The sequence below is a fragment of the Indicator indicator genome, chromosome 38 (genome assembly GCF_027791375.1).
Source record: "Indicator indicator isolate 239-I01 chromosome 38, UM_Iind_1.1, whole genome shotgun sequence".
NCBI lineage: Eukaryota > Metazoa > Chordata > Aves > Piciformes > Indicatoridae > Indicator > Indicator indicator.
Genome location: NC_072047.1, coordinates 3,851,526 through 3,869,395, shown reverse-complemented (window position 1 = coordinate 3,869,395; position 17,870 = coordinate 3,851,526). Strand labels below are relative to the sequence as shown.

Here is a 17,870-nt window from a genome sequence, read left to right as displayed (position 1 = left end):
GAGGTCCCCAGCCCCAGCACAGCCCAGCAGTGATCTGATTGTTTATCTGCTAATGAGATCTCAGGACTTGTTCTTTTCCATGTTGTTTTTATTCATAATCAGTGGAATAAACTCTCTAAAAGCTGTGTTATCAGTCTTCATTATGCCCAGGTTTGTTATGATGGTGAATTAATGGCCTTTATCTTGGCATTACTCAGAAGCCATCAGCCTCTGTTTTCCCTCTTCAATTGCACTGTTTTTTGGGGTTTTTGTTGTAATTCCCTGGCTGTGAAGCTCCTGGAGGTCTTTTCTGGCTCTGCCTGGATTTGGTCTGTTAGAACCCTCAACCTCCCTGATAGGTGTCCCTGTGGTGGGCACTGGTGAGGCAGCACCTTGAATCCTGGCTTTGGTTTTGGAACCTGCACTCCAAAATGGACACTGAGGGGTTGGAGCAGGTCCACAGTAGGGCAACAAAGCTGGGGAAGGGGCCAGGCAACAGGGCTGGGGAGGAGCAGCTGAGGGAGCTGGAGAAGAGGAGGTGGAGGGGAGACCTCATTGCTCTCTACAGCTCCCTGAAAGAAGGCTGCAGTCAGGTGGGGGTTGGTCTCTTCTCCCTAGTGACAAGTGATAAGACAAGAGGAAATGGCCTGAAATTGTGCCAGGGGAGGGTTAGCTTGGAGATGAGGAAAGATTTCTTTGCTGCAAGAGTGGTCAGGGATTGGCACAGGCTGCCCAGGGAGGCGGTGGAGTCCCCATCCCTGCAGGTGTTTGAGAAATGTGTGGCCATGGTTGGACTGGATAATCTTGGAGGTCTTTTCCAACCCAAACCATTCCCTCAGTTGTCAGGCTGCAGCTGGACACCTGCAAGGGTTTGCACCTCAGGGAAGGTGTGGTCAGAGCTGAGGCTCTCCTGTGAGGCAGCTTGCTCAGAGCTGTTTCTGTCAGTGCCAGGGTCCTCCGTGGGAGCTGCGGGGAGCACACAAATATTTAAACAGCTGCTTGGGAGCAGCAGAGCTCAGTAAATCACCCAAGCAATTTCCTTCCTTGTCTAAATTGAGAAATAGAGCAGAGCAGGCTCCCAGCTCACAATCACCTTCCTCCAGGTTGTAATGATGTTTGCGTTGTGTAGACAACTCTTTATCAGCTCTTCCACGCTGGGTAACGAATGAGTGAGGTGTTGGGAGCCAGGAGTGCTGAGCTCCCAGCTGCAGGGGGTGGTGTTCCCAGGCAGGAAAGGTGATGGAGAGCAGCCAGGGAGAGGTGCAGCTCAGACAGGAAATGCAATTGCAGAGCAGCACAAGACCCAGTGCTGTGCCCGAGGCTGTCCTGTGGGTTGGGTGCTCTTTGGGAGCAGGTGGCGATGTGGGGCCAGGGGAAGTGCTGCTGAGCTCCAGCAGTGCCTGGAGCTGCTTGGACCAGATGATCCCTGGGGTGCCTTCCAACCTGACATTCTGTGATTGTGCTGCACAGCCAGGGCTGAATATCTGGCACAGGCTGGGTCTGCATGAACCCCTGGACATGCACCTAGTACAGGTGATAGGAGGAGAGGAAATGGCCTGAAATTGTGCCAGGGGAGGCTTAGGTTGGAGATGAGGAAAACTTTCCTTGCTGCATGAGTGGTCAGGGGTTGGAACAGGCTGCCCAGGGAGGTGGTGGAGTCCCCATGCCTGGAGGTGTTCAGGAAAGGTGTGGCCATGGCACTTGGGGCCAGAGTTTGATAGCCATGGTGGTGTTGGTTTGCTGGTTGGAATGGATGATCTTGGAGGTCTTTTCCAAACAATTGTATGACTCTGAGTTGCAGATGTTTGAGATGTGGTGGGGACCAATCCTGCTTCACATTAGCATCTATAATATAAAGGTGGTTTCGTCCCCTTGTGGTGACAGGAACTGCTTCACTTTGAGTGTTGGTTGTGCTCTGTAGGGACCCTTACCAAACTGCTCTGCCTGCCTTTTGTAACCAGCTCTGCTTGTTGTCTCTTCTCTCTGTCCTGAACAGATGAAATCCTCTGACATCGACCAGGAGCTGTTCACTGAAAGCTACTGCAAGGTGTGCAGTGCTCAGCTCATCTCCGAGTCCCAGCGCGTGGCCCATTACGAGGTAGGTTGGATGCTCTTTGGTGACTCCTCCACCTTCACCTGCATCTTCTGCAGCTGCTGTGTCCCCAGCAAGTAGCTTCACCTGAAACCTCAACATCCCAAGGACTGTTTTCACTAGTAAGGTCTTTGAAGATGATGTCACTGCAGTGTTGTCTGTGCATGTCTGGTTTTTAGTTCTGTCTAAATTTCATGGAACCACAGAATTGTTTGGGTTGGAAAAGACCTCCAAGATCATCCTTTCCAACCAGCCACCAAACACTACCATGGCCACTAAACCATGGCCCCAAGTGCCATGGCCACATGTTTCTTGGACACCTCCAGGGATGGGGACTCCACCACCTCCCTGGGCAGCCTGTTCCAACCCCTGACCACTCTTGCAGCAAAGAAATTTTTCCTCATCTCCAACCTAATCCTCCCCTGGCACAATTTCCTCTCCTTCTATCACCTGAGACTGGAGAGATAGCAAAGCTGGGCTGCAATTTGAACCTGTCTGAAAGCTGTTTTTCCAGGCAGCATAGCAAGGAGACCGTTGAAGAGTTCAGAACAAGCTCAGGCCTTTGTATGAAACCTGCTGTGTTGTGCTTTGCTGAGCAGGAATCACTGCCTGTGCAGACAGCACATTAGTGCTCAGGAGGCTGTTTAAGCACTTAAGAGGTGGTCAAGCAATAGACAATTAGGGAGGATGAATTATCAGAGACGTGGTACAACAGCAATTAACTGCACTGCAGGTCTTCAAAACAGAGTTAAATAAATTCCTATTAAACAAGAGGCCAGCTCTGGGCTCCCCAGTTCAAGAGGGACAGGGATATACCAGGGAGTGTCCAGTGGAGGCTGTGAGGATGCTGAAAGGACTGGAACATCTGTCTGGTGAGGAAAGGCTGAGAGCCCTGGGGCTGGTTAGCCTGGAGAGGAGAAGGCTGAGAGGAGATCTTATTGATGGTTCCAAATACCTGAAGGGTAGGGGGTAAGAAGAAGAGGCCAGGCTCTTCTCAGTGGTGTCTGTGATAGGATGGGGAGCAATGGATACAAACTGGAACCCAGGAAGTTCCACCTCAACATGAGGAAAAACTTCTTAGTGTGAGGGCAGCAGAGCCCTGGAGCAGGCTGCCCAGAGAGGTTGTGGAGTCTCCTCTCTGGAGACTTTCCAAACCCATCTGGATGTGTTCCTGTGTGACCTGCCCTGGGTGATGCTGCTTTGGCAAGGGGTTGGACTGGATGACCTCCAAAGGTCCCTTCCAATCCCTGCCTTGCTGTGATTGTACAAAGGGAGGCAATCACTTAGGGATGTGCTGCTGTGAAACCCTCCACAAAAGGAACCTCACTGCCTGTCCACTGCCCCCCCTTCCCCTGCTCCCTGGGGCCTGGGCAACATGCAATTAGCCATTTCCCCAAAGTTTCTGCTCTGATTTGAGTGTTCAGCAATGGATGTACCAGGGAGAGATTTGTCTGGCTGTGCTCAGTGGAGATGTACAAGAAGCTTAATCAATGTACAGTGTCCAAGGATGCTGCATGAATAAGCAATGTGAGCAACAACTCACAGTCACTTGTAAGGCACTTTACGTGTCTGTTGTGGTGAATTTCTGAGGACATCTCCTGCCAGCACTCCTCTGGCTGCAGAGATCCTCAGCATGCTGTGGAGCTGAAGGCTGCAGTGCTAGGGACCCCCTTCCAGATCTTGGCAATGGGCAATGCAGGTGCCAGGTTTTGTCTATGGGAGGCAGGAGCATAGCTGTAGGGACTGGTGAGCAATAGGGGGAGCTCAGCCAATCCCTGCTCCTCTGTGCCTGTAAGTTGTAGGTAGGAGCTAAATCATTAATTCCTAGCAGATGTTTTGGAGATGTGGAAAACAACAGTGCTTGCTGGTGTGCAGAGCTGGTGTGAGGCTCTGTGCTCATTTGTCATCCCCTGTGAGATCCCAGCAGAGGCACAGTGTGTCACTGCCTGCCCTTGCCTGCTGTAAGGTGAAGCAGAGGGATGGGAGAGAGCAAGAGGGGCAGGGGGGCAGCCCAGCCCTGACTGGGGGGGCACTTGGGTGTCCCTGCAGCTGGATGTGCCTCTGTCCCAAGTTTGTGCTGCGCTTGGCTGTGTGCCTGCCGCAGGCTCTGCTCTCACCAGGGGTGCTTGGTGCTTTGGAGAGTCTGTTCTGGTCACCCTGGAGCATTACACACAGTGTCCTCATACCCCAGTCCCAAGGGCTGTGCAGTTAGAGACTGAAAATCCACCCGGAGATTTTACCTGCAAAGGCAGGGCAAGGGAGGTTCTCCTGCCCCTCCACCCTGCCCTAGTGAGGCCACATCTGGACTATTGTGTCCAGCTCTGGGCTCCCCAGTTCAAGAGGGATAGAGATATGCTGGAGGGTGTCCAACAGAGGCTATGAAGATGATGAAGGGACTGGAACATCTCTCTGATGTATTCCTCCATGCTGTGGCTTGCTTTGGTCAGCAGCATCCTTACTCCGAGCCAGAGCTGAGAGCAAAGGGAGTTCCTCTGCTGCCGTTCTAGCACAGCCGAAGATCTGCAGCCTTTGTGCCAGGCACTGAGATCTTGGCTCCTTTGTGCATGCAAAATAAGACATTTCCCTGTAAGAAAACAGAGGGAAACAGTGTCTGAAAGGGGCATGCTTTTATCTTGCCAAACAGCAATAGGCAGTTCCAATCTCTGTCTCCTCTCCTTCTCCAAATCCTCCACCCATAACTCTTTCCTTCTGTGCTGCTTTGCCAGGGATAAAAAAAAAAATTAAAAAATTATGTCAGTCATGCAATATTAAGTGGTATTATTTCCAAGGGCAAGTATAGTGGAAAAATGGCAAAATAATCAGAGTGTTTGCAGCACGTTTTTGCATCCCACTTGACGTGCAGCAAAACATGGCCCTTGTTTATGTGCTTTGTGCAGCCACGGCTCCGGCTGTGTCTGCTGCGCCTTCAGCTTTCCTCTCTATCCCTGCAGAGCTGCCAGGTGCTGCTCCTCTAGCCAGGTTCACCTTAGGGCAGAGCTGTTGGGAGTAGCTGGCCTCAGGATATTGACTCCTGATGAAGTTGCAGGTGCCCAGATGAGAAAATGCCTTAAAGAGCTCCCTGCACGCTGCGATGCGGAGCGGCACCAGGGGTTGCTTTAACCTGCGGTGAGGAAGGGATGAGATGGCTCTGAACTGGTTGTTGTCAGTGCCCAGAGATGCTGCCTTGAATTCTGAAAGCAAAGGAATCTCTTAATTTGTCTCCTGATGGACCAGAAAACTCCCTTCCCATTTCTGCTCCTGGAATAAAAGCATCTGAACATGGATGCCTAAGAAAATCCCTGCTAGGTGGCTGCTCACCGTGCTGCGATGTGCTGAGCATTCCTCATGTGCCTTGGCGCTGCCTTTGCCCCCAGGGAGGAACAGAGAGGGGAGGGATGGCTGAGGAGAGGAGGAATCAGGAGATGGGCAGTGCCATGCAGTGTGCTCCAGGCGACTGCTGGCCGCATCAGGCAGGTGGTGGCCAGGCGTGGGGTGGGGGCAGGGCGTTTCCAGCCTCTCCTCCTGCTCACCTGCCTGCTGCTGGGTGTGCAGAGACCACTGGCAGACCCCCTCCGGAATCAACACTTGACCTGCGTGAGGCTTGGACCAGCCTCCTCCTCCTGCAGTGTACAAGGAGCAGGGGGATGCCCGGGCCATGCCAGGGCAGCTCCTTCCTCTGCCACCTCTTCCTGCTGCAGGGTGGTGGTGGGAGGGGTAAGGTGGGTCAGGTCAGCTGCATAGCGAGGGGCACGTCTGCTGGTACCCTCCTCGTGGGGCACCTTCTGCTCTGGCTTCAGAGCATCACCCAGGCACAGCCCTTGGTGCCGTGCTGGGATGGCACAGACGGTGAGTGTCTGTCAAGCACAACTTTGAGATGCAGGAACTGATTTTTGGGTTGTTTTTAAATGACGTCTGTGGGTGGAAGAACCAGAAGGCAGCTACCCGGCACCTGCACCTTTGCGTGGAGCCCCATCTGAAGAGAGAGGAGAGTCTGGCAGGGGCTGGGATCCAGAGCACCTGGCTTGTGCTGCTGCGGCAGCTCCGAGGGCATCAGCTTCCTGTGACTTTTATCATCAAAGCATCAACACTTAAAGGCCATTCGCCCCTCAAAGGCACTGCAGAGCAGCAGCTGAGGCTGCTGCCCTGTGATCAGCAGCTCCTGCCGTTGTGTGGCTGCTTTATCAGGAGCTGAATACGCCCAGCCCTGGCTGGGGTCCTCGGCACAGGGAGGTGGAGGAGCAGTCAGGGAGGGTCAGAGGACACCGATGGTTTGGGAGGTAGCCAGAGCCACAGAGCTTGGTAAACAGGAGGAAAATAAAATGCTCTGCACTTGCTGCAGTGCAGCTGAGAGTCTGTGCCCCAGAGAGGACTTTTTCCTTCTCTGTGTTTCTGCATCTCACCTTCCTCTGGAGCAGGAATCCTTTTGCTGCTGGCTGTGCTCTCCATCACCTGTGATTTACCACTTCCTTCCAGCACTGTCTTTAAGAGAGGTTTTACCAACCACTTGGGTGAGCTGCTCTGTACATTTCAAAGCTTTCTTAGTCAGCTCTCAGTTCTCCTCTCTCTGTAGAAGTGTTTGCAGCATTAGGAACATGTCACCATATATTTTCAAGTTTCTCCTTGAAAATCCTGCAGGAAAATTGCCACATATGCAAAGCTGCTCTCAAATTCCACCCTGAGCTGCATATTCATCACCACATTTGTTCCTCAAGCTGCTACAACACTTTCCTCCATTGTAATCTTTATTGCTTCAGGTGTTCAGATGCTGCTCTGCTTTTCTTCTGGTTTAAAATGAAGAAATAAGGGCTGGGACTGTAGGAAGAAGAGCTTGGCAGTGTTGGTTCACCTTATGGGATGTTAGTTCACCTTAGTCTTCAGAAGAGGAGGCTGATGGGAGACCTCTTTGCCCTCTACAACCACCCCAAGGGATAGTGGAGCCAGGTGGGGGTTGGTCTCATCTCACATGTACCCAGTGACAGGTCAAGAGGAAATGGCCTCAAGTTGTGCCAAGGGAGGCTCAGGTTGGATATCAGGAAAAATGTCTTCCCAGAAAGGGTTCTCAGGCCCTGTCCCAGGCTGCCCAGGGAGGTGCTGGAGTCACCATCCCTGGAAGTGTTTAAAAGATGGTTGGGTGAAGAGCTTAGGGATATGGTCTAACAGTTGTGTCCAGGGAGATGCTAGGTTGTGGTTGGATTTGATGGTCTTCAGGTGGTGCTGAAGGCCATGGTTCAGTGGCAGTACCTCAGCAGCAGTGGTGGGACTGTGACCTCCAGGCGAGGTTGGACTTGGTGATCTCAAAGGTCTACTTCAACTCCAGTTCTATGGTTCTGTGTCGGCGTGAGCTGAAATTCCCCCCCCCACCAACAATAACCAGGCTAGCTCAGTCTGGAAGCAAATGAAAAGCTGTATTTACAAGCAGAGTCTAAAATCTACAGTGAAATGCAATGAATATGTACAAATATACAAAATTCACAACATTCACAAATATATACAATCAACAGAAAAAGCACAATCGATCTCCCTTTGCTTCCCCCCAAGGGGACCCTCCCAAAGGGGCCTCCCTCTCCCAGGAGCTTCCCCCCCAGACCCCCCTGGACAGAGAAGCAGAGTTAGTTAAGCAGAAAGTTGTTAACTTAGCTGCCAAGGTCAGTACGTGTTATCTTCAGCCAGAAGAGAAGAAGAAACAGCAGCCAGACAGCCCAGCAACTGCCCCCACTGCCGAACGCAGAATGTGCAGAGTGCCTACTTTGTTTTGGGTAATAGTTCTTAAACATTTCTATCTATCCAATGGAAGTGTTTAGAACAATCGTTATTTTGCTTTCTTACACCCAATAGTGACTTATTTACATTCTTTCACTTTCTCTGTTCTGAACTTTGCAAGGAAAAATTAAAAAGACAGTTTCAAACCATCACAGGTTCTATGAGGGAATGATGTTTAGATGCTTGCTGTGGAGCCTGTGGAACCTTGCTGTGGTGAGGGAGGGCGGAGGCCAGGTGTGTTCAAATTGAAATGCAGAAGAAACTGGGCAGAACAAATCAAGTGCCACAGCCTTTGGCTCTTCCCCAGAGCCCACTGCTCTCTGGAACGCCTCAGCCTGCCTGCGGCGCTCTCGACAGCCTCCTCCGTGCTCTGTCTGCAAGGGGCTGGAGCAGTGCTGGAGATCCTCTGCTTCCAGTGGGGCTGTCCCTTGCTGGAAAACTGCATCAAATGATGGCTTGTCTGAAGGAATGATAACCATGGCTTGCTGTTGGCACATCAGTGCCTGAAGGACCAGGAAGTGTGTGCTTGGAAAGGCAATCCTCTGCCTGAAATATTAATGCAGTGGAGGAGCACAGACTCTAACAAAACAAATGTTGCCCTGGAATACAAGGAGCTGGAATATTCTATGCCTGGTGCCAGCTGCCTGCACGAGGTGCTGCAGGTGCTTCCAGGCTGGAGGAGCAGGAGGAGCAGGAGGATGTGTTGGGGCTCTCCTGTGTCAGGTTCTGCTGCTGTTGGCTGTGCCTTAGTGAAGGGAGTGCAGTGCTTGGCAGTGCTCTCTCCTCCTGTGTGCTGCCACTCTGCTACCTACCTGCCAGGCTTTGGCATGCCTGGGGACAGTAAACTGGAAGCACTTTGGAAGGTGAAGGAGGAGAGGATGTCCTACCTGTTGTTCCCTTCTCTTTCCTTACAATGCTGGGAATCTGCTCTGCTGTGGTGTTCCTGTGCTGTGTGGTTTTTAGTGGCTGCTCAAATGTTGTTGTTCCTCTGCAGGTTGTGTTAGGGTTTGCCAGGAGAACCTTGAGAGGAAGAAAAAAAAAAAAAAAGAAAGGTTGAAGAAAGCTATTTTGTGGTTCAGCTGTAAAGGTGCTGATCTGGTTTTGTATGGAATCAGGGAATTGTTTGGGTTGGAAAAGGCCTCTGAGATCATCCAGTCTAACCAGCAACCCAGCACCACCATGGCCACTAAACCATGGCCCCAAGTGCCATGGCCACAGGTTTCTTGAACACCTCCAGGGTTGGGAACTCCACACAGACTTGCAGCCTGCCTTGGTACCCAGCTCATGTTGTGCTAACAGCAGCAATTAAAATGCATGGAGGTGAAGGTGGCCACAGCTTGCACATGGAAGAGCTACCTGGATAGCTATTTGATGGTGAGGAGCTTGTGCTGCCTCATCCCTTTTCTGCACACAGTGAGGGTAGGCTCACCCCTGCAGGCAGCCTTAGCTGCTGGATAATGGTGTGCTTCAGACCAGTGTAGATTAAATGGTACTTTACAAGGCTCCCTGTTCCCACTCTGTTGTCAACATTAATGGCTAAACATTATTTTTAATGCACTCCCAGTGTCAAAATCTATCACTGAACAGCAGCAGCAGCAGATAGAGCCCTATCACACAGCTCCCTTCCAAGGTAGTTCTGTGCAGAGTCCCATTGCTGGCTAAAAATAGGTGAAGCTCAAAGGTACCTCCAGAGCAGCAGTGAAATGCACAGGGGATGAGACCCTGAGGTTAGCAGTGATGAGGAGGCACAAGGGCTGTCACACTGAGCCTGCATGGAACTAAAGCAATGAATACATCAAAAGCAGATGGAAAGAGGGGATTCTGCCTCTCTGCCCTGCTGAGACCTCACCTGCAGAGCTGTGACCAGCTAGGGTATCCCCAACACAAGAAGGACATGGACCTGCTGGAGTGGGTCCAAAGGAGGCCACAGGGATGATCAGAGGGCTGGAGCTCTTCTCCTGAGAAGACAGGCTGGGAGAGTTGGGGCTGCTCAGCCTGGAGAAGAGAAGGCTCCAGGGAGACCTTAGAGCTGTATTTCAGTATCTGAAGGGGACCTGCAGGAAGGCTGTGGAGGGACTGTTCAGAAGGACCTGTGGTGACAGGACAAGGGGCAGTGGTGATCACTAACTGTGTGCAAGCAGCTCAATGTCCCAGCCAGGGACACCTCTACCTGTGGCTGTGAAGATGCCAGTTTCCTGGGGGGTGAAAATTCAGCTGCCAGGTGTTTGTGTGCCCAGAAAGTCACAGGCAGGAGAAGATGCTTTTAAAAGAATTAACTCACAAAGGGGAAAAAAAAAGAAAGAAAGAAAAAAGGGGAGAAGTGTGTAGAAATGACCATGAATTATAAACGAGGCTTTGCAGAAATGACAAAGGGAGGAAAAGGCTCTGGGCACCCAGCGGCGTCTGGAATAACAGAAGGGAGTTTGTCTCTGCAGGGATCTCAGCAGTGCTGTTTGCTGGTGCTGTGGGTAGGGGAGAGGCAAAAGAGGGAAGGCTTTGGCTGAAAAGACTTCTGTTATAAAAAACAAACAAACAAAAAGAGCAGGGGATGTTTTTGTGTCACAGGATGAGGGATGAGCTGGGTCTGTTCCAGCACTGGGAAGTTGGTTTAGGCAGATCTGGAGTGTCAGGGGTTGGCTCAGCAGGTCCAGGGAATTTGCAGGCAAGTGCTTGAAAAGAGCTGGGCTCACTCTGGGTGCTCACTGCCAGTCCTCCATAGAACCATGGAACTGTTGAGGGTGGAAGAGACCTTTGAGATCATCAGGTCCAGCAGCTCCCCCAGAGCTCACTACCCCAGCACTGCTGCGAAGCCATGGCTGTGGGGAAGGAGCTGGACTGCTTCTCTTCAGGAGAGCAATGGAACTGGCATCCTGCGTCTAGTTCAGAGGAGAGGTTGTAGCCACTTGACCTCTGCTGATGAGGTTACAAGTAGGGCCAACAGAGATGCTGAAGTTGGTGTGATCACAGGACTGCATGGTTCATGGCAATGCCATTAAGAAACTGCTAGCACACAAAAAATCCAACACAGTCCCCACTAGCAGGAACAAAACCCAACCAACAGGCTTCTGAAAAAGAATTTATTACCAAGTAGGAGAAGCCACAGCATTTGGGCTGCCACGCAGCTCCTTCCTTCATCTCCCATGCCTGGGTCTCTGTTGTGTGTCCCTCAGTGTGGTGGCTCTCTGGTCTTTGGCTGCAGAACAGGGGCCAGAGGTGGGAGAGCAAGAGGAGAGGCAAACTGACCAAAACTGTGCTGCTGCCAGCAGAGCAGTGAAGAAGCAGCTGATGAAGGGAGCTGTGGGGAATAGAGAACTGGATCAGGTGCAAGCACAGTGTGAGGCAGGCAGCAGAAGTGGCTGGTGTGAGCCTGGCAAGCTGGGCTGGGGCATGGGCAGAAGTCTCCTGCAAGATGGTGAAGTGTTTCAGACTGTCAGGTCAGCTCAAATCAGTGGTGCAGAGTGAGAGCAGAGCCTGGGTCAGTGCAGGCTGGTGGGAAGGCTGCTAACAGCCCTGGGGAAGGAGGGATCTGTGTGTGTGTCTCTGCAGACCCTGGGCTAAAGCCTCCCTGTGCAAGGGCAGACGTGTTGGAGGTGTCCAAGAAGCCTGAGGCTGTGGCACCTGGGGCCATGGTGTAATGGCCATGGTGGTGCTGGGCTGACAGTTGGATTTGATGATCTCAGAGGGCTTTTCCATGTTTCTGTGTGATTCTGTGTCCCTGTCCTCCCTGGGGCCACAGCTGCTGTTCAGTGATGCTGGTGGTGAGCAAACCCTCCCTGAACCACAGTGAGCAGGGCTGCAGCCCCCCCAGACTGGCTTGTCCCTGGCTCCCAGGGTCATTCCACTGCTCCAGCTGAGACTCCATTGCCCCTGTGCTGTGCTGCTGCTTGCTCCAGGCAGGACTGTGCTACAAACCCTGATTTATGCAAAACCAAATTGCATTTCATAGCACAGTTTAGCTCTGCTTTGCCCTTTTATGTTTTAGGGTGGAATTGCTGGGACTCTGCTGCCTCTGCCACAAAACTCTGTGTTAAAATAGATTTGATATAGATAGAAATGATCCATTTATTCTCTTTATTGATGAGCCTCCTCACAATAGCACAGAAGGCTGCAGTTGCTATGTGAGAGCAGGCTCTGTCTGAGCTCCCCCTCCCCTCCCAGAGGGATGTTTTTAAACACAGAGTATTTAAGTTGGAGTTCTTGCTTTCCACAGGGGCTGTTCCCAGATACTAGAGACAGAGAATTCAAGTGAAAGTGTCTTTGGCCTCACACTTTGTACAGCTACAAAAGAAACATCACAGGCATAGAAGAGGAAATATTCTCTTGGGGCACCCTGGGATCAGGTTGTGGTGGCAGCTGATGCCCAAGCAGGGATCTCCAGAGGCAGTGCTCTTGGCCAGGCTGTGGATTGAGGCAGGGGTCAAGGTTTTGTCTTTTCTAAGGTTTGTACTGTGGTGCGATGGATCAAAATGGGAGCTGGAGGTGGAGCAGGTCCAGAGGAGGCCATGAAGATAGCAGAGGGCTGGAGCCCCTCCCCTGGGGGCACAGCCTGGGAGAGCTGGGGCTGCTCAACCTGCTCCAGTTGGAGGTGTCTCTGCTGACTGCAGGAGGGTGGCCAAGATGACCTTTGAGGCTCCCTTCCAACCTGATGCATTCTGTGAGGCTGTGGTTCTGTAGCAGAGTGGTGGAGCCTGGCTGGAGCCCAGAAGGGCAGCAGGTCCCCTCCTGCCCACGGGGCTATGCCACCCCCTCCCTGGCACTCCCTCCTCTCACACCTCGGAGCTGCAGATTCCAAGTTGCTTTGTGGAGGGGAAAGGATAACCTTGGTTTAGAGGGGGGGAGGCTGTTTGTGGGCAGCACGCTAAGAATAATCACTTTGCTCCTGCCTTGGTGTTGGGATGATAAATACACATGGAAATGGAGAAAATTCCCAGGAGAAGCTGGGTGACAAATGTGCTGTGCTACCTCTGCTCCCCAGGTGGGAACGAGATGCTCCCTGCCTGCCTGCAGAGGCCAGGGAGGATTTTAAGCTCTGCTTTTCTAACCAGAGGATCATAAGGCTGCATAAGGAGCCATACAGTTTCAAATGATGCCAAACAGAAGTTATTTCTTCTCCTTAGCTTTCATAAATCCTAACAAATGCAGCAGTGAAGGTGAGAGGAGTTTTACAGGAGGCTGAAGCTTTGCTGCCTTTTAATGCTGACATTTGGACACTGTTTCTGTCCTAGCTGAGTGCCAGGGAAGAGAACATTAAAAATGATGACTGTTGAGATCTTACCTTTTCACCTCACAAAAAAAAAAAAAAACACAAACCATAATCCCAAACCCAGAACCTCCCCCCCACTTCAGACTTTTTCACCTCTCACTGCAGCAGGCTGTGGCTGTGTGCTGGCTGGCATCATGATGTGCTGGATTAACTCACCCGAGGGAAGGGCACCCGTGGAGAGGATGACTTGAGGCTGGTTGGCTGCTGGAGGGCTGGAAATACTCAGGGAAGGAATTCAGCTGAAGAGCTCTGACCACATCCTCTTGGTGTTGTCTTTGACTCTCCCTCATCCACAGGGTGTGGGGCAAGGCACTGTGGTGGCTCTTCCAACAGCTCAAGAATTCTTCCTACATTCCCCCTGCAGCTCCATAGAGTCAGGGAATTGTTTGGGTTGGAAGAGCCCTCCAAGATCATCCAGCCCAACCACCAACCCAGCACCACCATGGCCATTAAACCATGTCCCCAAGTGCCACCAAGAGACCATCTCCAGGGACAGTGACTCCACCACCTCCCTGGGCTACCTATTCCTGCTCCCTCTGCCCTGGGCAGGGGCTTCTCAGTGTGCAAACCTCCACAGCCTGGCACCAGCTGAGCTTCCCTTCAGGCAGAGATGAGGAGTGCCACCAAACTCAGGCTTCACACCTCCTGTCCTTTGCATTTCCAACACTGATTTTTTGTCATTTGTCATTTGTGCCATCACTGCTAATCACAGGGGGCAGGAGCTGAGGGGTTTCCTGTGCTTTGCTCTGCCTGCAGCAGGTCACAGCTCCTCCATGCATATGCAGGAGGACAAGTTAGGGCAAGATACATCTCTTGACTGATTTGCTCCATTAAAAACCCCTCTACTGCACAGCCACATTTCTGCATACAAATAGAGCTCCCTGCAAATTTAGCTCCTTTGGTTCACACCACAGGAAAAGAAAAAAAAAAGGGAAAAAAAATTTAAAAAGAATGTTCCAGAACATGCTAATGGTAATTTAATATTTTAAAATTGCAAATCTGTGATCTGAAATTATAATATTATGGTGCCATAGCTCTGTGAGGCAATCAGAAATGGAGATTCAGGGAAAACATTTGCATAATAATAGCTGCTGCAGGGCTCTGGGTGTGGGCATTTCATGGAATCCTAGAATGAGTTGGGTTGGAAAGAACCTCAAAGATCCTCCAGTTCCATCTCCCTGCCATGGCCAGGGGCACCTCCCACTAGCACAGGTTGCTCAAGGCCCCATCCAATCATTTGATAGTTGCAGTATTTTCCTCCTCAACATCTACTGGAGACCAGAGATGGCTGGAAGTTGTAGTGTGGAGGCTTTGTTTGTGCTCCTGCTGGGGAAGCTTTAAAATCTTCCTTTCTGTTCTGCACATCTCAAGGATTGCTGTGTCAGTTGGTGCTGCTGTGACCAGGACATCTCCCTGTCATCTCCTCATGTGCTGCTAAGCTCTGGCTGAGCATCCAGCTGGACACGAGCCAGCAGTGTGCTCAGGTGGCCAAGAAGGCCAATCCTGGCTTGCATCAGGAGTAGAGTGGCCAACAGGTCTAGGGATGTGGTTGTCCCTCTCTGCTTGGCACTGGTGAGGCCACACCTTGAGGTTAGCTCACTCCAGGAAGGACATTGAGGGGCTGGAGAAGGGCCAGAGAAGGGCAATGAAGCTGGGGAAGGGTCTGGGGAACAGGGCTGGGGAGAAGCAGCTGAGGGAGCTGGGGGTGTTCAGCCTGGAGAAGAGGAGGCTGAGAGGAGACCTCATTGATCTCTGCAGCTCACTGAGAGGAGGCTGCAGTGAGCTGGGGGTTGGGCTCTGCTCCCTAGTCTCAGGTGATAGAAGGAGAGGAAATGGCCTGAAATTGTGCCAGGGGAGGGTTAGGTTGGAGATGAAGAACAATTTCTTTGCTGCCAGAGTGGTCAGGGATTGGCAGAGGCTGCCCAGGGTGGTGGTGGAGTCCCCATGCCTGCAGTGTCCAAGAGCTGCATGGATGTTATTAGGTGGCAGCAGCGCTGGGCTGGTGAGCTCTGGGCCAACTCTTGGCCTCGATGGCTTCCAACGAAACCTTCACTGCAGGTTGGGTGTTGTGCAGGCAGCAATAAAGCCTTTTGCTTCTTGTCAACTGATCTCTCCCTGCTCTGTTTGCTTTTGCTGTGCTGCAGAGTCGGAAGCACGCCAGCAAGGTGCGGCTCTACTACATGCTTCACCCCATCGACGGAGGCTGCCCGGCCAAGAAGCTGCGCTCAGAAAACGTGGGTACAAGGGAGCTCCCTGCTGGCTCCTCTGCTCTCTGATCCTTGACTGGTTGTTAGCACACTTTTATGGTTTTGTTTTGTTTGGTTGTTTTGTTTTTTTTTTCCCCTTTTCTTTTCAGCCACAGCTGATCAGGTACCCAGAGGTAGCATTGAGATTGGCTGAGGAGTTAAGTAACTGGAAGTAATTTTCAATAAGCTGTATGAGAAATACATGCATCAGTGACAGTAATGGCCTTGTTAGTTAGTCAAATGTTCATTCCCAGGCAAAAATAATATCCCCTGACAGCCACTCTCCAGTGGTTCCCTGCTGCTGGTTTACTGCTGTGAGCTCCTGGGGGCAGGTGGGGCAGGGCAGTGGCTGCCAGAGCTGTTTGGGTGGTGGAAATGGAGAGCTGGGTCCAAAAGGCTCCTCAGCAAGGTCACAGAATGACAGAATGGGAGGGGTTGGAAGGGACCTTGAGTGTTCCCCCAGCCCAACCCCCCTGCTAGAGCAGGATCACCCAGGGCAGGTCACACAGGAATGCATCCAGGTGGGTTTGAAAGTCTCCAGAGAAGGAAACTCCACAACCTCTCTGGGCAGCCTGCTCCAGGGCTCTGTCACCCTCACAGTGACAAAGTTTTCCCTTCTGTTCCCATGGAACCTCCTCAGCTCCAGCTTGCCCCCATTGCCCCTTGGACATCACTGAGCAGAGGCTGGGTCCATCCCCCTGCCACTCACCCTGTAGATATTTATAAACATGAATGAGGTCATTGTGTCTGTGGTCAGTCTGCAGCTTTGAAAACTGGCAACTGAGTTCCTCAATCACATCCCAATAAACAAATGAACGTGAGGAAATTGGCCCAGCTCACAACCATTTGTCAGGCAATAAAAGGAGACTAAATTTATAAAGGACTGATTCACAGTGAATTATTCATTTAGCTCTTTCCCATATTCCAGGGCTGGTGTGAGAGCTGCTGATGAGGTTCCCAGCAGATAGCAGCCAAACCATTTCAGATCTACAGGAGTGTGACCACGGCTTAATGCTATCAATATTTAGTGAGAGATCCTCCTAATTAAAGGGAGAAGCAATGCAAGTTTTGCCAAAAGAGGATCTGGAAGTTCCTTCAGACAGTAATTAAAATGGTAGTGGAACTTTAACATTGCATGCAGGGTGATTGCAGATGCAATCTACCCCTTAACAACAGAATCTCAGACTATTTTTTATGGAGTTGTTAACTGCAGAGTGGAAGATGTGCAGTGGACATGCAGGCATAGGCTTGGAATGTGGTCCTCTGATGAGCTTCATTACACACAACAAGAAACCATCTAGCCCCAGGTGCTCCCTGGCACAGGGATGTGATGGACAGAGGACCAAGAAGCCCTCAGATAAGTCAGAGCTGACCTCCTTCCCATTCCCTTTGTGAAAGGCAGCAGTGAGAGCTAATTCTGTGCTGGATTGTGCCAAGGGCAGCCCTTGGTGGGGGGTGAATGAATGAGTCCTCATGCAGCAGGTGAACGATTGGCCATGCAAGACCTAAATTCTAAAATGGTTTGTGTTATAAAAATACAGCAGGGGAAATCTGCCAGCATTTGCAGCCCAAAATAGGCCTTGTTGCTGATCAGATGTTATCCAAGTTAAAGAGAACAGAAATATTCAGGGCATCTCTGGTGCTGCCTGATAGCATCACTGGCACCTGGAGTGTGGCTGCATTGCCCGGTGTGGGCATCCAGCAGTGGCACAGATCTGAGATGTTACAAACCTATAGCCCCTGGAAGGTTGCTCTGAGGTCTCCCCAGAGCCCTATCCTCAGACAGAAGGCTGGGGCTGGCCAGCAGCTGCTGCTGTTGTAATGTGCTCTGCCCTGGGGCACACTGAGGGGAAGAAGCTGGGGGCTCCAGCTGAGGAGTCACCCCCAGCCTCACTGAGCTGCCCATGGCTGTGTCCCTGTCCATGCAGGGACTGTGGGCCAGGTGCTGACCTTGCCAAGCATTCCCCTGGCTTGTCATAGATCACAGAATCCTAGATCATATAATCCTAGAATCTTAGCTCATAGAATCCTAGAGTCTTAGCTCATAGAATCATAGAGTCATAGAACCACAGAATCATAGAGTCATAGAACCACAGAATCATAGAATGCTCTGGGTTGGAAGGGACCTCCAAAGGTCATCCAGTCCAACCCCCTCTGCAGTCAGCAGGGGCATCCCCTACTAGATCAGGCTGCCCAGAGGCTTTTCTTCTGAGATGCTCTGAGACTCCACAAGTGTTCCAGACTCAGACGGCTTCACACTGGTCCTGGGCTGCTTGCTGGTACCACAGGCAAGCAGAGTTCCAGAATGGAAGTGGACGAAATTTCCCCCAGAGTGTTACAGAAAATAGCTCCTCAGCAGCCACACCTCCCTCCAGGCACAGGGAATTAACTCAGATTTCAAAGGTGCTTCACAGTGCTGAGGGGGCTGTGGTTTATATTGCTGTATTTCAGGGGTTTGCATAATCTTTTCTCCTCAGTAGAACCCAGGAAGTGAAGGCAGCAGATTTGTATCTGCAGGATAAAAAAAATC

General features: G+C 51.5%; 1 protein-coding gene across 1 annotated transcript in view; it reads left to right on the top strand.

Moving 5' to 3' along the window:
- The first annotated feature begins 1,966 nt into the window (after positions 1 to 1,966).
- The window catches only part of ZMAT4 (zinc finger matrin-type 4), a 76,178-nt gene continuing 60,274 nt past the window's right edge, over positions 1,967 to 17,870 (top strand). The window contains exons 1-2 of the mRNA XM_054396618.1: positions 1,967 to 2,077; positions 15,239 to 15,328. Coding sequence (XP_054252593.1) covers positions 1,976 to 2,077; positions 15,239 to 15,328 — 192 coding nt within the window. The 5' untranslated portion in view covers positions 1,967 to 1,975. The remainder of the gene's footprint in view (positions 2,078 to 15,238; positions 15,329 to 17,870) is intronic.